The following is a 23,418-nucleotide window of genomic DNA, read 5'->3' as shown; positions in this document are numbered from 1 at the left end:
TCAAAGGTCTGTATATAATGCCTTTTTCCCATGTAAATGATATGAAAATCATGTATTTGATTTGATCCATAGAAGAGAGAAGTTCCAGATAAAATAGAATAATTCACGAGCAATATAGCTTCAAGCTTAAATCCTAAGAGCCACAATTACACACTCTTGCATCAAGAGTATAAATGAAAATGAAAAATGTATAAAACACTGCTAAAACCTTGTATGCGTATCTGTGCCTCCGTATACTGTTTATTGAAAGAAAACTTATTTGAAAATTAAAGTATTATATACTGTAACATGGAGAAACAAGCAAGTAAGTTATAAAGAAGTCAAAAGCAAAACCAAAATATAGGTAAGGATGACATGTAGGATGTTATTTGACATACAGAGATTATTAAAGCACTATCATTAGCTGATGACTTGTTGGTTTTGGAGGAACCTTTACAGGGACTTGAAGCATTAATGAGAAAAAATTAAAAGAATTTGACACATTAGCAGATTTTAAGATTAACAAACAGAATATGATGTCAAGAGTAAATATCAAAATAGTGGATCAAACAGAATTGATAAAAATGGGATTTAAGACTGAAGAAAAAAGTCAAATATATGGGTATAATGATGACAAATGTGAATTGGATATTGTTTCAAAATAATTAGTTTGAGACACAGAAGGAAGTTAAAAAAAGAAAATAATTACAATCGCTATTATTGGGAGAATTTCTGTGATAAAAATGAATGCTTTGCCTAGAATAATTTTTTCAGACTACAACGCTTTTACAACTGATGCGCCCTTTAAAAAATGTCAGAAGGATGTATCTATGTTTGTAGGGAAGGAAAACACCACACGTTAAAATTCAAGGGAATAAAATACAAGAGAAGGAATGGCTTTTCCCAACTTGAAACTGTATTGCTGTTTAGTTAGTTTGGATGAAAGAGTGGGTGTTGCTGGGAAATAGAAGACTTTTGGAGTTAGAAGGATATGACCCAAGATTCCAATGACATGGATAATTGTTGCACAATAAAGTCAAGGTTAATGCAAGTATTAAATGTAATTATGTTACACATACCATTTGAGAATATGGAATACGTACAGAAATAATAAGAAATACCAATAGCTAACTTATCATGAAATACTAGAATTCTGTCAAAGGGAATACAAACCAACATCAAGAGAACAACTGATGGCAGAGGGACATAGTTAGTATTTTTCCTATTTACAGGTTTAAGAAAGATTCAAAGTAGATAAAAGTATTTATGATGCTGAATATTGTAAAATTGACTTTGAAACAGAATTGTATACAAATGATGTACATATGATTGCTAAAATGTATAAACTTTATTGAAATCTGAAACAAGAATAAGTAAAATTGCATGATAAAGTGGGTTAAAATTTTTCATTACGCTATACAGCTGGAACAATGGGAAGTTACATGGTTAAAAGGATACGTACGTTAAAAAAATATTCATACAACTTTTACTTTACATACTTGTATCTGACACTTAGGACAATAAACAGAGATGTTACTAACCAGATGCCACCTATTTTTTTAAACTTTTTTTTTAATGACACCATTTAACTACTATATTAAGCTTAACCATCCGGTTATCAATGACTGTTTCCCTGATGTTATTAAGTCCTTCTTCTACTGCATATGGAATATTTGCTCTTCGGTACATTACACAGATGACAATTCAATCTGTAAACATGAAGATGTCATAATTATGGGCCAGCAATAGTTTTTTTTGTGTAGCATACCTGTGCGCTAAAGACGTAAAGAGCTAATGTGGCAGCTCGATGTAGTTGTCACTTTGTAACCCAGACATTATTTCAATTATGTCCTTATATTATATAGTCCATACAGATAGATAGGTAGATGCACACACACAAATGATGTACCTACCATCAAACATATGATTCTCAAATATAAAAACAGCATGTTAAAAAAGTATACCATCATTTAAAATACAGTGCTTTTTAATTAATAGCTTCAATAACAACTAAAAGATCCAACAAATAGTAGCATTACAACAAACATGTAGAGAACTTACTCTACTGCCACTCCTAAAAAAATTTCTTTGAAGCCATTGTCAGCCGTCCTCCCAACAGGTAGATTTCCAGATTGAGAATCAACTCAAAAGGAAGACTAGTAGTACTTGCACTGAGAGTTGCCATAATAATGAAACCCACAAGTCTGATTGTGAAGGACGGGTATCTCTTCCCCTTCTTATACCCATGTGAATTCAGGAGGTCTATGTCTAAGCCGTTGCTACGGTACTTTCTGCCTCGTTTGGACTTAAGCTATGCTTTCCAACAGATCTGGCCTATCTTCATCAAGGTCATCTTCACTTGTACTCTAAAAATATTCTCCTTTTACAGAAATTTCTTTCCCAAGTAAAGCATCTCCCTACAGGAGCACAATAAAGCATCCATCCTTTTGTAGTATGATAATACATTTATACTGCTCATAATTCTTCTGAATATTAAATTAGGTAAAGATTTTCCAGTGACAGAGATTATGAGTGCAAGGGAGCAAGAAGATATTCCTAAATTATTATGCTCTGAATTTAATACAATTATGCGTTCAGGTTTCATAAGATGTATAGTATTATAATAAAATTATTTTCAAATGTGAATATTTTTGAAGCATGTATAAGCATCTCCACACCTTTTATTTTGCAATAGTATTAAAAAAAAGTTTCAAAGAATATAAATTAATTCTGTTAAGCCGTTATTTAACATGAAAATACAAGATGAAGTGAAATCACTTTGCTATCATAATGTTCAATCTATTTTATTTTCAATTTGCATAATTTGCTTTGGCTGCTAAGCAACAAATCAAATATATCTTGATATATTTCATATTTAAATGCATTACTGTTTTTCCTACAGTCCCCTTTTGCAGAAAATACAGTTGCAGAACAGCTGCTTTTGGAGTAGTAAAGGCTTTATATTGGCTACAGTATACGAAAATCCAGAGGAGATTTTTGCTTTCAAAAACAACTTCCCAATCAATCTGTCAACAACTCTTCATCATGCACCACAGATGCATACTTGATTGTTATCCAGATCAATAATTGAAGTATAAGTTCAAGATGAACATGACTAACTTGGGAAGACCATTTAAATCACACTAGATGTGTTCTAGAATCTCTCTTTTAGAAAAATATGGAAGTAGGTTTTGAATGGACTCCTAAGCCTAAACCTGCAATTTGATCTTGTTAAGAAACATGTTGATGCCTTTAGTAGAAGCATGCTAGGCAGGGGTGAAATGTAAAATTTGTTACTACCGGTTCTGTGGGCATTGCTTGGGGGTGGTGGTAATGTGACTGGGTGGGCATGGCCAACTTTTTTTTTTTACTTTTAAAAGCATTTTTTCTACAACCTCTTAGGCCGAAGAGCTTGTAGAAAAAATGCTTTGAAAGGGTTCTGACAATCCGAGCTGAGCCGTGCACTCATCAGAGGCTTTTTTTTTTACTTTTAAAAGCATTTTTTCAGCCAAAGAAAAAATGCTTTTAAAAGTAAAAAAAACTTCTGATGATCGCTCAGCTCAGCTGGGCATGCGGGGGGAAGGGGGGCAGGGATTTTTGCTACCGGTTCTCCGAACCACCCACCGCCATCGTTACCGGATCGGGCGATCCAATCTGAACCGGGAGCATTTCACCCCTGATTCTAGGCCAGTGATGGCAAACCTTTTTGCTGTCGCGTGCCAAAAGTGGGGGGGGAGTGTGGCGGGGCAGTGCACATGTGTGCCCACACCCATAATGCAATGTCCCCTGTGTGCCCCGCCCCTGTGCATGTGTGCGTGACCCCCCCTGTGCTGCCCTGGTCCCTGCGCAAGTGCTCACACACCCCTGCACATGCGCACATGACCTCCCCCGTGCCTTGTTTTGGGCCTAGCAGGCCTCCCTAAAGCCTCTGGAGCCCGGAAATGGCCTGTTTCCAGACTTCCGTTAGGCCCGGTTTTTGCCCTCTCAGAGCCTCCACGTGAGCCTTGTACTTACCTGACATCCAAAACAGGATGTGTGGAGACTCCTGGGAGGGGCAAGAGGGCATGGGCGTGCACACCTGTCTCCCACATGCACGGCAGAGACCCGAAAATTAGTTGTCCAGCAGGAGGTGCACGGGCATGCACAGGTGAGTTGATCTATGGCAATGGCTCATATGCCCGCAGAAATGGCTCTGTGTGCCACCTGTGGCACACATGCCATAGGTTCGCCATCATGGTGCTAGGCAATCAGAAATAAATTTCTGTGAGTTCAGTTAGACTTATTTTAAAACTGAATCTTAAAATAAACACATCATTCTTCTTTTCACAATATAAAAGCCAAAAGGTATTCATATATTTTTTTCTTAATCAAGCACATGACATTACATAATTGTCCAGTTTTTTTATTTTAATCTAAGAAGTTTAAATCTATATTACATTTAGTTTATATCAAAATGGATCTCAAGATAGCAAACATCCATTTTCAAAAATTCAAAAAGTGTGAAACTTAATCAAGATAACTTTAACAGTTATCAGAATGCAGGCACAGAGAAATAGTGAGTCTTTGTATTCTGAACTAAAATATCTTAAGTAGTCAGCTTTAAACAGTATGAATAATATACCATATTATTTTTTTAACCAGATTCCCTTAGCCAGTCAATGATGCCAGGACAATCATATGACCTTTACAGTTAAGTTTCTTTGTGGAAATAATTATGATCTGCTGAAGCATCAGAAACAGACTAGGATAACAGAATGCTTGCTTGTGCATTGATCCTTATCTCCCTGAATTCACAGTAGATTTGATACCATTTTTTTCCAGCTGGTATCATTAGCCTTGATAGATGACATGCATTTGAAGTCCTGGGTGAACTGCTGGGACAGCTAAAATTTTGCTTATTATTTCTAGACTAAGTACATTCTATCAGAAATGGGGGCAGAAAGGATTCAGAAATAAAAAATGTAGGAGAAAGAAACAAAGACACTGACAAAAACCTGCAGAGATGATAACAGGAATAGAATGTCACTATGGACTGCAGGGAAAAATGGGCATCATCTCAAAAGAGGATTTTGTCTTTCAACCTAAATGCATCCAATAGGGACTTCAATAAGATGTTTACAAGTAGAGAAACATGAAAGAGAGAGGAAAGAGATGGGAGTATAAAGAAAGACATACATTTTTAATGGAGTACTAGCAATGTAGTTCACAGGGCAGTTTAATCACACTGTGATTAAACCTGGATGGAATCACTAGGAATGAGGAAAAACAAAACTATCACAAAATGCAAGTCTCTAATTAAATGCAATAAGGTCCTTCTGTTTTATATTAAATCCATAATCCAGAATAAAATAATTTTCTATTTGTAACTTCAGTTCTACTAATAATACTGTAAATTATGTTTATGTTCAACAATTTTATGCTTTTAGCTTTGGAATAGGAAATGAAAATAAACTTTCTATAAATGAAAGGAATATACAAAGCAATGCAAAGGGTGGTTTGCAAAACTGTAATGTGATTGTGGTAAACAGAATTAGTATAAATACTATTTTTCTTTTTATCTCACATTTAATCTCTGTGGCTGATTATTTCTTACTCCCTTTCTATGCTTACTATAACACTGCTTACCCTGAAACGAAATTGCGTGATGGTAGTAAATTAAGGGTTCAGTGCAAGGAAAATAAAATACATTTTATTAAGCAATTTTTCAAAGTCTCTAAAATCATAATTCTCAACAGTGGTAACTTCAGTGAAATAAAGATACTGGGAAAAAAGGGAATTGATCTCCATTTAATGCCCAGGAAACAAATCAATGGTAAGTCAATATTAAAAGTAGTGGAAAAATGTATCTTGCTCTTTTGATAATATAAGATATGGCAGCTTCACTCTACAAGTAGATTGAGTCTATTTGATTATGATCGTTTGAAGCTAGTTCAGGACTTAGTTGTATTTAAAGAGTGAATCTACTGGAATCAATGAGGCTTAATTCAGTCTTAGGTTCTATTATATCAATAGATATATTCTACATAGGCTGACTTCAAAGCTAATTTAATATTTAAGCTAAATAAAATGTAGTTGATCAGGTTTGCACACAATCTGATCTCTATACTATGGTATGAGCCACAATGGCTCAATTCACTCAACATTCTGAGGACTGCTCCTCATGATCACATTAAAACACATGCACATGCATGTGCACACACATACAAATATTACATCTCTAGTACTTGAGTTGACAGAATTTTTGTCACCATAAAGAATGATGTCTTGATCACCAAACTGTATTCTGCCCTAGTAATGGAGCTTCTGACTGGTACTGTCCTTACTGCTTTAATGAAGGATATTCTAAGGGTTGACCCTAAGTGTTTCCCTCCCAGAGCATTCCCAGCAAATGGAAGAATCCGCCAATTGCTCTCCTGAAGGTAACCTAGTGCCAAGCTATGGAAGATTTTATAGTGAAAAACAGCCACTTTAAAGTATACTTGGAAGCTTCTTTTTTGTGACCCAGGCCCAAGTAGATAGTAGGAAACTCAGTCTGTGAAAAAAAAACTTTATTTGAACAGCTAGAATTACTTCATTCCCAGCGTAGTTCAACTAAATTAAAACGAATTCCTCCCAACACAAATTCCTCAGTCCTATCGCAAACCTTGGTTCAATTAAGCAAACTGCCAAAGGCCTTTCTTGGCAAACGTTCAGAAGTCACAAAAATAAATGCAAGACATAGACGAAGCAGAAGACGAAGCTACCAACATTGTTTTCCAGCAAAGCCTAAATGCCGTTGCTGGTCTGTTTAAGTCTTATGGGAGGAGCCAATCATTTCTTGGCCCTACTCCCGAGTTGTCCTTTTTGCTAGAGCTGCTCTTGCCTCCTGGCAGCTCTTCTCATGCGTGCATTAGGAACAGGCTCCTCCTGTTTGTCTGCCTCACTACTATCAGTCTCTGGAGGCTCTGGAGTTCGCACCGCACTCCCCGATGGCCCTGGCCTCACCTCAGCCTCATCGCTGTCCGACTCCGTTACCAACTCCACAGGTTGCTGGCGGACCACAACATTCTTAGCCACTGTAGGTCTCCAGCATAAATACAATGTGTTTCCAATGCTGGGGGTAAATGAGCACACTGGCCACTGTGTTCTGAACCATTTGGATAGCTCAGGCTGGTAAAGCCTGTTATTAAGAACACAAAGCCTGCAATTACTGCAGGTTCAAGCCCAGCCCGAGGTTGACTCAGCCTTCCATCCTTTATAAGGTAGGTAAAATGAGGACCCAGATTGTTGGGGGGGCAATAAGTTGACTTTGTAAAAATATACAAATAGAATGAGACTATTGCCTTATACACTGTAAGCCGCCCTGAGTCTTCGGAGAAGGGCGGGGTATAAATGTAAAAAAAAATTAAAAAAAAAATTTGCAGCTTCTGGCTCATGGTTTTTAGAGGCAGTCCCAAGTAGAGCATATTACAGTAGAGGTAGTTCTTGACTTATGACTGGTCACTTAACAACCATTTGAAGTTATGACAGACTTTAAAAAAGCTACTTCGTGAATGAAAGCAAATATATATGTCCCAGGATAATGTTACAGGATCGAACTTGGGTTGGTCACTGGGACTAGAGGTTTAGTCTAAGAGCTTTCAGACTTGTGCTGGAGCCCATTCTGAGAACTTCTCTCTACCAGAATATATCTGGTAGACACATTCCGGTAGATAAAAGTTCTCTGAGGATGGGCTACAGGTTTCGGGCTTCTGAAAGCTCAGGAAACTAAATCTCTGGTCCCGGTGACTATCCAGATTGGATCCTGTAAAGCTATTTCAACCCATTCTCAAAGTTACAATCGCAGCACGCAGATGCATGCATACAAACCTGTGGGCATGTGATTGCATTTGGGGCATTTGGCAACCAGCTCAATTTACAATCAGTTGCAGGGTCCCATAGTCATGTGACCACAATCTGCAGTGTTGTTTGCTGTTTTCAAGCAGAAAATGGCAAAAAAATCCATTGGATATGTTTAATGACCATGTACTTAGATTGAAAATCCCATGATTCACTTAACAATCATGTGATTCACTTCAGACTGCAGTGAGTTGATTTATGACTATCAAAAAAGCATTTGTAAAGTTGAGTTCAGTCACATGGTGCCTTAACTTATGACTCCAATGACTTATGACCAAAATTCTGGGCTCCACTGTGGTTTTATGTCAAGGATTAGGTATATATGCATAGTCACAGGAGACCGGACTACTGTAGGAAGGTACTCCCACCCTAGATGGGCTAAAAATGTTATTTTCTGTTATTTTCATCAACAACTGGCTAAAAATTACCATGCCTAGCTTGAAGCAAAAGAACTTAAGATTAAAATCTAACCATTTTTACTAGCTTTGAAAAAAAATCAGTGAGAATCAATAGCATGCTCCAATAATTTGCAAAAGAAAAATTTAGGTGACAACTATAAGGATGGACAGTGATTGGTGTTCTCTGAGTTTTATTGCTCACAGACATTTCTTTCTTTTTTTAAAATAATATTTATTAAATTTTCTAACATTAAAATATAGCAAAAAAGAAAAGAGCAAAAAATAGAAAACTATAGCACACAACAAAAACAAACAAAAACAAACACATCGAAACTTAAACACTAGTAACAGCTATTTTACATCAGTACCTCTGTAACTGTCTGGTTCGGTTCTGCAACCCAACAAGAAAAACACAGACTTCAGAAGATAATTAGAACTGCAGAAAAAATAATTGCTACCAACCTGCCTTCCATTGAGGACCTGTATACTGCACGAATCAAGAAGAGGGCCGTGAAAATATTTACAGACCCCTCGCATCCTGGACATAAACTGTTTCAACTCCTACCCTCAAAACGACGCTATAGAGCACTGCACACCAGAACAACTAGACACAAGAACAGTTTTTTCCCGAAGGCCATCACTCTGCTAAACAAATAATTCCACCAACACTAACTATTTACTGAATCTGCACTACTATTAATCTTCTCATAGTTCCCATCACCAATCTCTTTCCATTTATGACTGTATGACTATAACTTGTTGCTGGCAATCCTTATGATTTATATTGATATATTGACCATCAATTGTGTTTTAAATGTTGTACCTTGATGAACGTATCTTTTCTTTTATGTACACTGAGAGCATATGCACCAAGACAAGTTCCTTGTGTGTCCAATCACACTTGGCCAATGAAAATTCTATTCTATTCTATTCTATTCTATTCTATCCTAATTAACTTCCATACACAAACTCCACTTCTATCTTTCACTATCTTAACTTACATTCTTATCTAAGTTATAATAACTTCTGTTCACACTTCAGTTTCATAACAAAATATCATCTACGTTTTAAATTTACTCTCAAGCCAGGAATACCATCTATTCCAAATTAAATAGTACTCGGTGTCTTCCCTTTCCTTAATTTCCATAGATAATATATCCATTTCTGTGCATTCATATATTATAATTTGGTCTGGGGGCGATATCCGGTTGTTTCCAATTTTGTGCTTGTAGACATTTCATTATCCAACTACATAACATTGTTAGTGCTACTGAGTGTGGTGTTTCCTTCCTGTAGCTTATTCTGCTAGGGTTATCGAAGTGTGGTTTTATCCGTGGTAGTTCCTTTATTAGGATGATCTGTTTCCTGTAGGGTGCTGTAGGGTGTTTGTACTCATCTGAATAATGATCTTACCCAAATTCTCTTTTGGGAGATTGGGTTGTTACTTTGGTAATGGAGTGCTTAATTAGTGTGGATTGTTTTTTGATAGATTGTGTTTCTTCTGCTGATGAGAGTATCCAGGATGGGTAGTGTGTGTGTGTGTGTGTGTGTGTGTGTGTGTATTTTTAATCCCTTGTGAATATTTGCTCCCTCCTGTTAGATGTCAAGTCTTTTTTATAAGTTCTTTATACATTTTAAATAATTTTTCCCTTTTATATTTTACTTTTACATTGTTATAAAGATCTTTTTCTGTTTATAAAGTTCTTTTTATAAAGTTTTTGTGAGTTCTTTATAAAGATAAGCAGAATGAAGCAAGGAAGAAAAAAAATACCAATAAATTAAGAAGCTAGTAACAAGAACTGCTGATTTTTCTATGATTTGCTTTTTTATGTTTTTATTTTAATTTTTAAGCTGTCCATTTATTTTTGAAGGCTGATGTTTTATTCTCATGAGAAGCATGAATCTAGAAAGCATGTATTGTATAATAAACAATATAAAAACAATAATGTTAGAAGCAGATGTCAAAAGAAAATCTGGAAACCAATTTACGACTGAAAGTAGGTTTCAAAATCAGCTGCTCTTCCACTTAAAGAAAGAACTGCTACAGGTCCAAAAAAGAAGATTCCAGATCATTCTTCTTTCAAAATAAAAGGCAGGTGGAAATCACCATCATGTTCAAATAGAGTAGGTTTGAATCAGGATTGGTCTATCCAGCAATCTCTGGAATTGTTTCATAATGATTTCATTAAATTTGTTACAGTAAATATACTTAACAGAACTTTACAGTCCTTGGAAATCTACTCTTATAACTTCTTGTCTGGATAGCTAAGAGAAATCTGATGACATTGATGAAGCTAGAGACACTCAATGCCCCAAGAGACAATAGTGAAGCATAAATATTAATACATTTCAGGTTGAAGACAGCTAATTAAATATTGAAACTGTAAGAAATATAATTTATTTAGAATGCACTAACTTCTTTTTGAACATAAAGCTTTAACTAACATAGTAATCAGTATTTCTTTATCAAAGATAAGTAAATAGAAAAGAACTTATTTCCAGGGATAAATTAAATTAAACAAAATCTAGATCAGCGTCTAATGTGTTTGACTTATGAAAAAATTATTTGCATTAATATATTCTAAAACTACTGTAAAGTGGCCCTAATTAAATTTTTAATTACTTAATGTAGCTTTAGATAGAGTAGTAATTTTTTCTCATGTATTTTGAAAGTAGCAACCATAAATACTTAATTCTCTAAATTTAACAAAGTGTTTTATGATAAAGCAACTAAACTTTTTAATTTGAGAATTTATATATTTAGTTCCATGTATTAACTCCATAAATAGCTTTTAAAGATTGCTGAATATGATATTAAGGATGTTAAAGATGACCCAGATGATTATTAGCCACCTGAAATATTTTAAGTGTTTATAAAAGGGTCTTAAATGAACCATTGAGTTATTTTTTTCAGAACCATTATCACTTTGTATAGTTGCTGAACGAATGGATAAGTGAGGTCTATTTCTACTTTCATTTGCTTCCCATATTGTTCCCATTTACCTATGTGCAATCCTTAGAAACAGACTTACCTTGCCTCTTTCTTTGAACATTGACTCTAAGACTAAAGCTAAATGGGACAACTAGCTACTTCCTGATTATACAACTCAGTTGGTAAGTAGCAAATCCAACTTATCTTGAAGGGTATATCTACAAATTGGAAGAAACATTCTTGTACACAAAAAAGTAGTGATTCCAGAGGATTGTCTGTAGATCTTTATACATATGCTGGAGAGTTTTCTAGTGCAAACCTGGACGTTTTTTGGCCTCTGGGTCACATCCGGCCCTTTGGCTGTCCTTGTCCAGCCCACACGGTCAAATGGAAGTTAGAAAATAATATATATATACAAATATGCAGGGAAGCCAAATGTGCTCTTTTAGTTAGCTGGTGAAAGAACAGAAGAGCAGAAGTCGGGCTGGGGGGAGGTTCCACGTTTTCTCTTTCTCAACACAAGGGCATTGGTGGCAGAATTAAGTTCAGTCTAGCGGTTGGTCCTTCCACAACAACCCCAGTTTCTGATTGCCCCCTGGGAAAGTAATTGCCCGCCCCTGCTCTAGTGGTTTCTACTATTTAATAGTCTGAACCTGCTAATCTAGTTTTCATTTCAGGAGGAAGGAATGGTCGACTGGTTAAGGTGCTGGGCTTGCTGCATGGAAGGTTGGCAATTCGAGACCCAAATACTGTGATATGAGGTGCCCTGATATTCTTGCCCCAGCTCCTGCCAAACTAACAATTTAAAAGCATGAACATCAAGTAGATAAATAGATCTTAGATGGGAAGGTAACAGTATTCCATGCACCTCAACATATAGTCATGCCGACCACATGAGCAAGGAAGGATCTTTGCATAAAGCTGGCTCCCTTGGCTAAGAAACGGAGATGCGCACCACTCCTTAGAGTTGGTCATGAGCAGATAGGGGAAAATATTTATCTTTTTTCTTAGTTTTCATTTCTAAAAATATTTCAGTTACAGAAACATTGATGTGAAGTCTTAACATCACTGTCCAAGTAGCTGCAGCACAACGAGATTATAATATATTCTAACCTGTAAATAATTACATTTACTTGATTTGTGTTTTGTGGTTGGAGAAAACTAGGAAAGTAATCTTTTCTCATTATTCAACAGAAACAACAATGTGGCAGTTAAGGTCTACAGCAAAAATGTTTAAAACATTTCACATCTATAATGGACTGTCTGGATTTGAAATGGAATATTTTGACCTTTCTGGACATCTTTCAAAATGAAAACACTTCTAATTTATATCTACTTCCATATCCAGAATTTTGTAGTAACAGATAACCCTGAGATAAGAAAAATAAGCTCCAAATACTCATTAATGGTAGAAAATTATTGGATTCATTCAACATGCTAAAGATATCACATTACAGCATAGTTGATGTGAATCAATTGTTTGGGCTGTAAAAAATGGATTATCATTTAGTTTGCTATACCCTCACCATACTTAAACAGAATGTATCTTGAAGCATGCAAAAACTACAGAGGTTATTTGTAGCCTTCAGCATCCAGTTTATGGCTCTAAGAGTGGGAGGGATCAACATTTTTTCTGAAGTGGTGTAGGGTTTCCTGCCTAAGCAGGAGGTTGGACTAGAAGACCTCCAAGGTCCCTTCCAACTATTCTATTCTATTCTATTCTATTCTATTCTATTCTATTCTATTCTATTCTATTCTATTCACATTTTAGTCCCTTTTGATCTTTTCAAGTTTGGGGAGAATGAAGGGGCAAAATATATAAGTTAATTATTGCAGAATCTCAGAACCAACCTAAAATGGATCTTATCTGCCTATTTTTAGAGAAGGGTCTTCCAAATGCCATGTAAACTTAATCTGAAGCCAACAGAAATTATGCATTTCCTGCTGCATGTGATTTGTGAACCAGCCTAAAGCTTGATTCAGACGTGTCCAGAACTGTGTGTAGGCACCAACGTAGTTGCAAAAGGGGTTGATGGGTTAAGTGAAGGTTGTAAATGGTTACAGACAGACCAACATGCACACCTTCCAAATTTCAACTACATGTTGTGCAGAAATACATGTCCTGCATGCTGATTGGTTGATAAGACTTTGTCTTGATGCTTTGTTGTTTGAGCACTCCCTAGCCAGAACATTAACATTCACAAATATAAAGACAACAGGTATGCAACTGTCTCCAAATGACAGATACAATACATATCTGCAATGACACAGAAATATAATATAGCTTTAAATCGTATTTCAGGGATTTGCTGTCTATTCAATGACAACATAATTGACTTTTGATGTAATTGAAGAATGGAACTTCTATTGAGCACCACTACAGATAATTTTTTATTATAATTTAGTATAAAAAGAAATCTAAATAGGTCAAACTTTTCTTCCCTAGGTAGTGTTGAATCATATACAATGCCATGACTAGTAATGTCAAACGTACTTCAGAGGTCACAGAAAATGACAGTGTTAAAACAACTACAATGCCATGACTAGCAATGTCAAAAGTTGTTAAGAGATCACAGAGAATCAACAGAAACTATTTTTGACCAGAGAATGCATCAGCTGAGGCTCCAAACAAAACAAAAGTATAATACACCCCCCCACAGTACTATTACAATAACAAGGAAACAAGGCAACTGAAATACATTTAAAAAAATTTTGACAGAATTTCTGGAACTATCCAGCCACTACTTTTTAAAAGATTTTAGAGAAAAACTCATAAGTTTTTAACTTTTTAAAGGAAATGATACACCACAATCACTCTTAAACCTCTTATTCTCCCTCAAGAGGGAGAATATCTATCACAACCGCCTTCATAGAACTCTAGGACCTGAGAGACAAAAGGGAGGCATGGAAGTATATGCTCTAGTTCCAAAGGTGCTTTTCAAGAGGTAACTGGACTTTCTGGCTTTTCTTTGAAGACGTTTCGCTTTTCATCCAAGAAGCTTCTTGAGCTGAAGAAGCTTTCTTGGATGAGAAGCAAAACGTCTTCAAAGAAAAACCAGAAAGTCCAGTTGCCTCTTGAAAAAGCACCTTTGGGACAACTATGACCTGGATGACTGAGAATCTCCATAGAAATGTACGCTCTAGTATTTTACCTCATTCTTTCAAAATTTATGCCATTTGTACTATAGCTATTGTTTTTTCCATATTTACCAAAATTACAAAGGACCAGTCCCCATACCACTAGATAAAGAGCCAAATACCGGTACTTTCATAGTTTCACAGAAAGCTACTTAAACAGAAAGCAAAGGCCAATTAATCAATTTCCACTGGAGCTGCAGATATTTTTTACAAAATAAATAGATTTTGATCTGATTCACCAAGGCACTTAAGTGAAAGTGCATAAGAGTACTGCTACTTCTAAATATATTTTATTTATGGCTTGGCTATTAAGTCTTGTGTATTAAACAAAAACATTCTGGGTGGTCAAATTCTCCTGCTGACAGAATGAACCCAAGAACTGTAATTTTCTATCTCCCTAAAGTCTCCAAAATCTTCTCAAATACTCTAGAGGCAATCTAGAGGTAAAGATGCAAAAATGTACTTTTTTTAAATACAAGCCCCCAACTAGTGTGCCTTTGGATTCCAGCAGCACTAGTCCCAGAGTTTTTATTTTTTTAAAAAAGAAAAAACTGAACTGAACTCAATTAATAATTATTTCCATGACCATCTGTCAAATTTTGATTTAAATAAAAAAGATCTGATGGGCCAGTAACTGCATTTGAGAAAATACAATGAATTTTTATGATTGATGGCAGTCAGTCAGATGTTTAGGCTGGATCTGGCATTTTTATTCACACATCGAGTGCTTTCCAAGGACCCATATTATTATTATTATTATCTGTTCACAACAATGTGAAATCACAACTGCCAGTTCTTTAGTTGTTGGCCTTCATACACATTGAGTTTTTCCCAACTATCTAGGATATGGTAATGTATTGGCATTGTATATATACAAATCCACACAGCATGGCCTTTTGCAACTGACAGATGGAAATGTTGTCAATGCACAAATTTTCTAAGTGCCCTCCACAATTTTTGGTGTGGCACCCAGTGTGCCACAAACCACTGAGAGCACCAAAGCCAGTTTATAATCTTTTAACTTCTATTTTCAGATCTTGAGACTTTGTAATCTTCAGTTCCTTGTCTTCTATTCTACTATCCCCTAGTATTGCTGTATCAATTATCCACACTTTATTCTTATATCTGATGTTTTGTAACCCAAACTTTATTTCTGTTATTCGGTCCAAATTGTCCAGTTTAGTTTGTGTACAGTTAATAATTTTAGCAGTGTACCATATCACAGGTATGGCTCAGATATTGATAGCTTTGATAATGTTTCCATTCAATTGCGTCTTTATCATTCTGTCAGCTATTAGCATAAGTAATATATATAGTAAAATAATACTTTAGAACGAAGTAGCATAGTTTCAATTTCCTTGTGTAATGATAACTAAGGGAACCAAAGAAGGGCTTAGCTTAAGACAGTGGAATCATATATTTTAAGTTCAGTATACCAAGAAAAATAATATACTATAGGCTATCAACTGTTTAAGTTATCTTTTATATGAAATCTAAGTTACATTAATAAATAAAGGTCAGCAGGATATATGTTATGTACAATGTTAATAAAAGATGATTTAGGAGAATGACATATATTATTCATTATTCCTATTTCATGTTTGTTGCAAACAAAAACAAAATTAGTGGAATATCTGTGCATACATTCCCCCATTGCATTCTACTAATTTTTCATTAACTTGTCCATTCTTCTAGATGCTATTAATGGTAAGTGCATACCAATATAAAAAGTATGTCCTCAAATTAAATTCAAATCTTGGAAAGTGCAAGGGGGGGGAGATCTTGCAGCATTTTTTATAACTGAACTGCAACTGCTTTCTTCCAAGATTCCCCCCCCCCAATTTTCAGTGTACCCAGTAGTTTCTAGATAGTGCTATATCCAAATATCAACCAGAACCATTTCTGCTAGCTTCCAAGATCAACCAAGTTCTACTAGGTGCCGCCACCTGCTGAGAACAAATCATAAGGCAATGTCCATTCTACACAGAGAAAGTGCATCTTATAATTATAAAAATTCTGCTCCTAATGTATAAGAAAGGGAGCATGAGTATCACCTATTTTAATAATAACTAAGCAGGCAATGGTATTTCACATCTGAAAAACCTTGCCAAGAAAACTGCAAGGACTTGTCCAGGCAGTTTCCAATAATTGATCACGGCTGAATAGAAGAAAAGTAAAACATTTTAATACCGATACCTTATTGATTAAATAAAAATGAGTCATATAAAATCCACTAAACACATCACTTACAACAAAAAACAAGAAAATATGTGATAACCCAATTTATATACTACTATATATTCTTTATTTTTTAGAACCATTGACTTATTGGAACCTCTGAAATATTTAAGATTAACATATTTCAAATTATTAGCATCTTTTAAAATTCCAAATATTTCTTTTTCTGAAAAAGTTAATATAGGTATGAATGGGAACAAGAATAGCTTTTATATCTGATTAATGGATAATGTGCTTATTGAACTTTCTATTCCTATTAGACATAAATATCAGCACGGTTAATCTATTTCAGTTTCATAGAAATATTGCACCATCATCAAACAAGATACACACATATTGATAATAAAAGTAACAACTTATTCAGGAAACTCTTTCTAGTCAATGTTATTGCAGAACATTGCATATTGAGTTTACACAAACCACATAGACAAAATATCTCAATCCTGCTGCCAGTTCATTAAAGCAATAACAATTAAGACTAAACAGCTTCATGAAAATGAAAACAAAAAGCTATAAGCTGTCTAAGAACTGTACTCCATTTTTACTAGTGTTCAAAAGGTTCTGTTATGATATTGCTGTACAAATTATTATATACTAAGATACAATATTTCAGCAAATTGACGGTGTCCAAGATCAGTTTATCACATTGTTTTTATTGTGAAATGTATTACCTTTGATTTTGATTTAAGTTTTTACTTTTAGAATGGAATTGAATTGAAAAACAACCCAACCAAAATGACAGACATATTTTAACAATATTTTATCGTTTTCTCTGTAGCGTGCAACATTGTCTTCCAAGTAAAATCTCAAAAGTTAGAATATGCTTTACTAGAAGTATTGCAATTCAAATAAACAATTCAAGATCTAATACTCAAAGATCATTGAGTCAAAACAAAAGTATAGGTATACTACCTCAGATTCTATAAACCCAAGCATAAACACAGTAGTAAGGCTTTTTTTCAAGTATATATTATGTGATACGTGAATACATATAAAATATTTTATTTTAATACATTATCAGGTAGTTTTTTTTCATTTTTTAAAAAAAAGGAATGTTAATGTAAAAAGCAATCTTAAAAGCACTCAAAACCAATGTTAAATCTTCATACCCCGTGACTATAAAAGCATAAAGTACAATCTGGAAGAGCTGTAGTAAGTTGAAAGCAGTTAAGTCTGTTACGACACAATTATTTCAGCCACAAGTAAAATTCCAGGAGAAAAGGTTTGGATCTTACAATTTCTGTATAATAAATGTACAGGGCTGGATAACTCATTCACTGCCACGTGACAACCACCTCTCAAGATAGCTTCAGGCTTTAAAGAGAAATTAGCTTAATCCAAAAATAGTTATATTTCATAGCCTATTGAAACACAATTATTTATGCTTAAAGGCAAATGGCCAGTTGTGTCCCTCCTTACCGCTATGTTTGAGACAAGAGCTCTATAATCCTGAACCTGTTCCACACACTGCTTTACATAGCCTCATACAAATCAAGGATATATAAAAGTCCTCCATATCTTTATTCTATTCAGTGGTATTCTGGCCCATACCCAGCATATCACTCTCTCTCTCTCTCTCTCTCTCTTACACACACATACACACACACACAATGTCTCTTCATGTTTCCACTAATGCGGTAAGTGGAAAACACACACAGGTACACCGATTCTGCTCCAGTTACCCTGAAACAAATAGTCCGACCTCTTTTCGTATCATTTAAAGTACATTCATCGGATTGATCTTTTTCCACGCCATTCTGAAGTCCGCCCCGATAAAAGGGGATCGGGAAAGAAAAGGCTCCCAATGCTTTTCAAACCACCCACCCCATCCATCCATCCGATGGGGAAGAGGTGAGAGTTAAGTTCGCATCGAGCCATCTGAGCATGCGATAAGAAACGAATCCCGGATTAACGGGGTCGATCAGACACGAAATAAGGCTACATACCCAGCTTTAAATAAAGATTGCCGCGTACTGGCAGAAGACTCAAGCAGAGACGCAGCGAGCAACTACCACCCCTTCCCAAAAAACAGTATTTCAGGTACATCTGAGAAGGGGACCCTTGACCGCAGCCTCGCCTTTTTTTTCCATCTTGGGGGGAGGGGGGGCAGCGGAGAAAAATCGCCAACCGGAAGCGCCCGCATGCCCCAAATTGAGGCCGCAGGACCGAGGGGGAAGGAGAAGGGGAGGGGGTGCAGCTACTAACACTGACTCTTTCCCCCCTCCCTCGTCTTCCCGTTCTCATTAACCCAGCACCGGAGATGGTTGGTTGGTTGGTTGGTTGGTTAGCTGGCCGGCTGGCCCGCCGGCCCGCCAGCAGCAGACAAGGTGGGAGGCGTGACCCCTCTCCGCGTGGAATGACCGAGTGGGAATATCTCGCCTCGGCGATCGGGGAAGCGGCGGGCAAGTGGAAAAAGGGGGCGGCGGCAGGGAGGGAGAAGAGGAAGCACTGCAGAGAATACAGGACCGCAGCAGGCAGCAAACTCACCGCGTCTTCTTGCTGAGGGAATCCCGGCTCCTTGATCGCGCCTCGGCTTTAACCACCAGCACCTCCACTCTTTCCCCCCACCTTTTTTTTCCCTTTACATCTTCCCACAGCCGATCCCCCCCCGCCCCCAGTCGGCTCCTTTCCCTTTGAGTCGGGGGGGAAGCTCGCGCCCAGAGGATCGGTTGGGTTTGGAAGTTCGATCGCGCGCCCCGCGAGGGAGCCCCCACCCTTGGCGGACGGTTGTCTGCGAAAGTCCGGATGGGGGTGTGTGTGTGTGTGCGCTGAGACGGAGCAGCCGGAGAAGAAGGAGGGGGGGGGTAGATCGAAAGAAGGGAAGGAGAAAGCGCGGATCTTCCTCGGCACAAAGCTTCACAATAGATACGGCGCGAGAGAGCGGCGCGCGCGTGTATGTGTATGTGTGTGTGTGTCGGCGCGAGTGTGCCGAAGGCGGGGCCTTCTTGGCCGGCTCCCGCACTCTCTCCCGGAACGGGGGTGGCGCGACCACTGAAAGGGAGAGGCCGGCGAAGGTGTTGTTTGCGCAGCCACCTGACCCGGCAAGCCTCTCACCGCGCGGCCCTTCGGATTCGGGAGGAATAGAGGCGGACGTTTGGAATTTCTTTTCTGATGCCAATCACGCGTGCCCGCGCGCACCCCCGCGCACACGGTCGGGTGGTACAGGCTAGCTTTATTCTCCTTAAGGGGTTGAGAGCGAGGGGAGGCGGCGGCAGGGTTTTATTGCGGCTTTCCCTGAACCGGCTTCTCGCAGCCAATTAGAAGAAAGAGGAGGAGGAGCTCAGCTGGCGTTAGATCCAAAGGCAGTCGGACCCGAGAAGACTTTGCAAGAGGGAGAACGGCGGTCCGGGAGAGCTACGTTAAGATACAGGTCGGCCCAGGCTAAGCGTTCGTGAGCCTTACCTATGCTTGGGAGTCTTGCTCCATTTTTTCCATTGGAGCAAAATGTTTGGTTAGAAAAGAAAAGCGTTCAAACGCTGTAGTTTGAATGCTGCAGTCATTCCGTCATTATACAATTGTGCTAGGAATATACAATACAGTGTCCAATTGCCGATCAAACAGCACTGAACTCGGTAGAATTTGTATCTCAGTAATGGGTAAGCTTGTACTGTGAAACTTCACAGGACTCCACCAATTGCGGAAGGAAGTCTGCAGTAATCCCCCTAGCCTCGATTCACTTTCTAATATAGTCGGACAACCTGGCTTGCTGAGCATTCTGACTCCGCTTTTAATAATTGAGTAGTATTGAATTTCTAGTAAGGCTACAAATAATCTCAACACTTGCCTATGTTTATTGAAATAAATGGTGTCGGACCGAAAACCAGCTGCATTTATAAGTAAAGATACTTATATGTCCCGCTGATTTATCCTGTAATTAATAATTATATATTCCGTTATAATTCTGGAACCAACTGAGCCTAACAATGCTTAAGCTTTATGCTCTGAATTTTGACATGTCCGTTTATTTCTATGCAAAATGTGAAGCTTTTGAAACTCATTCGTGCTTTCTGAATGATCACAAGAATGAACCGATGAATTCCTACAGTCATTGGATGCCATTCTTTCTACCAGATTTCAAACTGCACCCTAATGCAGTTATGTTAGGTCTGTTGCCAAAACGGAACCGACATTTTCAGTACGTTAACTTGCAATTAACATTGCAAGAAGTATTTGGTGGCATTTGGAAACATGGGAATTGAAGGCGAGAGGACATTGACTCCTATTTTACATTGCTGCATTTCAGAACTGGGACCATTTAATAAAAAGACGCACTTTGTTTACAAGTGAGGAATATCGATACGTTCTTGCCCTCTTATTTTGAAATAAAAGGGAAGGAGTCCATTATTGTTTTGGGATAAAAAGAGCGAGATTCCGTTAGTTCTAAACATGCTACAAATCTTCCCCCCCCTTCATCCAGTGTATTAGTAGTCGTGGTGCTTAGTCTCTCCTGTTACGTGTAGTTGAAGTAATCCCGAGAAGATTAATGCAAGGCAATGTGCATTAAAATTACGGTTTCCCACCGAGAACTATTCAGAAGCAACAGTCTCAAATTTCGCTATACTCCTCCCTCCGCAACAATCGAAGGTATGCTGGGATTTGTGTACTGGTTGAAAGTCCTAATGCGCTGAACCTTAAAAAGCGTGACGCTTCATGACTCCCGTCACAATTATATTTGGACAAAAGGCTAAAAATAGGTACAATTTTTTTTTGGCGCTCCTAGATATGTTCAGTTCAGCCCAAACTGGGGAGACTCCGGAGAGAAAGAGAATTGTTTTACGCATCTGCCAGGACCCTACAGGCTTCTCCCGCGCCCCGCCCCCCTGGCCGAGGAGGGCGACTTCCGTTCGGGTAAGATGTCGGCCGCCATCGCTGCCCTCGCGTCATACGGGGGCTCGGATTCCGAGTCCGACTCGGGCTCGGATGCTGAAGGAAGGCCCGGCCTTTCCGCTCAGGTCGCCGGGGCCGACGCTGTGCTTCACTTGGCATCGCCGCCGCCCTCTGCGCAACAGGTGCTGCTGCCGGTAGTGGACTCGGCCCCAGCTGTGTCGGTCAAGGTAAGAGCTGGCCGGCGACGGCCGACATCCCCCCCTAAAAGATCGGAGCCGTTCGGCTACCAGCCCCGCCGACTCGAGTAGAAAAGGCCAACCTTTTCCTGACTTTGATGGGAGGCTTGCCGTTCCCAGCGGCTACTGGTTTTCTTTGGTTGTGCCCCGGGGGAAACGATGCCGTGGGTGTTCTCGTGTGCAAGCTTCTTCCAGAAAGCGTGAGTGTAAATGTTATAGCGGAGAGTCCGTAAGGAAAGCTTTTTCATCACTTTTTTGAGACTTTGCTGGTCGTGGGAAAGGGGGGGCGGCCAGCCTTGCAAGCTCAGAAATATGTGGATGTTTAAAAACATACCGGTAGTCCTCGACTCACAACAGTCCACTTGGTGACGGTTCGAAGTTACAACAGCACTGAAAAAAAGTGACTTATGACCATTTTTCACTCTTACAACTGTTGCAGCATCCCCACGGTCATGTGATTTACATTTGGATGCTTGACTCACATTTATGACAGTTGCAGCGTGGGGGGTGTCATGTGATCGCCTTCCGCAACCTTCTGACAAGCAAAGCCAATGGGGAAACCAGATTCACTTAATAACCATGTTTCTAATTAACAACTGCAGGGATTCACTTAACAAATGTGGCAAGAAAAGTTGTAAAATGGGACAAAACTCACTCAACAAATTTCTCACGTAGCAACATAAAACAATTGGGCTCAATTGTGGTTGTAACTTGAGGACTACCTTTAGTTTTAGCTTCAGCAATCACTGGGGAGGGAGGGAGGGTAAATTTAACATTACAGACCAGCACTGATTTTCGCAATCTGTTTCTTTCATGTCTTTGTGTCTGAGGCATAGCATTGCAAATGAAATCAAAGAGTTCTTTTGAGTTATGGAACAAGATTTGTTTTTCTGTGTTCTCCAAAGCAGCATCGTCTCTCTTTTCACGTGATGTTATTTTGTTGATAACTAGGACTGAAGGCTATTGGAAAATCTTACCTTTATAGAGTCACAATAACTTACTGTACTTTGTACAGTAAAGATCAGTTGTGAAGACATTGACAAAAGAGTGTGCATGCTAAGTATTAAACAGATCGGTAACTTTTTGTGTCAGTTGTATTTACGGCATGAAGCTGTCCACATAATTTATATATCAGTAAAACATTTGTGTCTGTTTGATTTTTTTGTAACATTCAGTTGGGAAAAATGAATGCGATAATAAAGCAATAGTTTTTGAACCAATGTACATCAAATAGGGCTAATTTAAAGAATGCATCAAAATTCCACGACCCATGGCTCCTGTGAGATTGGAATTTGGCAAAGTTGTGTCCGCTTCATTGCTCCCCTGTTATTGTAGTCAGCTTTAGTCCCCTGATCATCATTTCTAACCTTCCGTGACAGTTTCCTACAAGGAAAGTCTATGGGGAAATTAGAAAGAAGTTAGAAGTCACTCTCACTCCCGCGGCTTTTTTGCCTAACTTTGGCCATTCTGTTTCTCAGTTTAGGTAAGGAAATATTTCTGAAATGACCCAACATGTCACAGGTTGTCTGCTGTTCATGAATTTAAGACAACAATCTTCTGTCCTCATACTTATCCATGCATTTTCTGTTTACCTGCTTTGCTTTGGAAGATGGTTAGAACTGTTTTTACACCATAAGTGTAGGTTAATTGAAGTATCAGTACCCCCTGGTTCATGGTTTTTACTTCAGTAATTTCTTGGGGGTCTTTTCTAGTTCAGCCATCTGCATGCTTAAATGTTTAATTTACATTCTTAATATGTAAATGTAAAAATCAGTGAATATCCTATTTGCAA

At 38.0% G+C, this 23,418-nt stretch overlaps 2 protein-coding genes across 3 annotated transcripts in view; one reads left to right on the top strand and one right to left on the bottom strand.

The window, feature by feature from the left end:
• WASF1 (WASP family member 1) overlaps window positions 1-19,874 on the bottom strand; it is a 52,102-nt gene extending 32,228 nt beyond the window's left edge. Inside the window, exon 1 of one of the 2 annotated variants that reach the window (XM_058174067.1) lies at window positions 19,051-19,874. The gene's annotated coding sequence lies outside the window, so the exon portion shown is untranslated. The remainder of the gene's footprint in view (window positions 1-19,050) is intronic. The other variant, XM_058174059.1, reaches the window with a different exon arrangement.
• A 1,430-nt stretch (window positions 19,875-21,304) lies between these two features.
• CDC40 (cell division cycle 40) overlaps window positions 21,305-23,418 on the top strand; it is a 40,879-nt gene continuing 38,765 nt past the window's right edge. The window contains exon 1 of the mRNA XM_058174079.1: window positions 21,305-21,617. Coding sequence (XP_058030062.1) covers window positions 21,417-21,617 — 201 coding nt within the window. The 5' untranslated portion in view covers window positions 21,305-21,416. The remainder of the gene's footprint in view (window positions 21,618-23,418) is intronic.

This window comes from Ahaetulla prasina, chromosome 1 (genome assembly GCF_028640845.1).
Source record: "Ahaetulla prasina isolate Xishuangbanna chromosome 1, ASM2864084v1, whole genome shotgun sequence".
Lineage (NCBI taxonomy): Eukaryota > Metazoa > Chordata > Lepidosauria > Squamata > Colubridae > Ahaetulla > Ahaetulla prasina.
The sequence above is the reverse complement of the archived record's forward strand: the minus strand, read 5'-3'. Positions and strand labels throughout refer to the sequence as shown.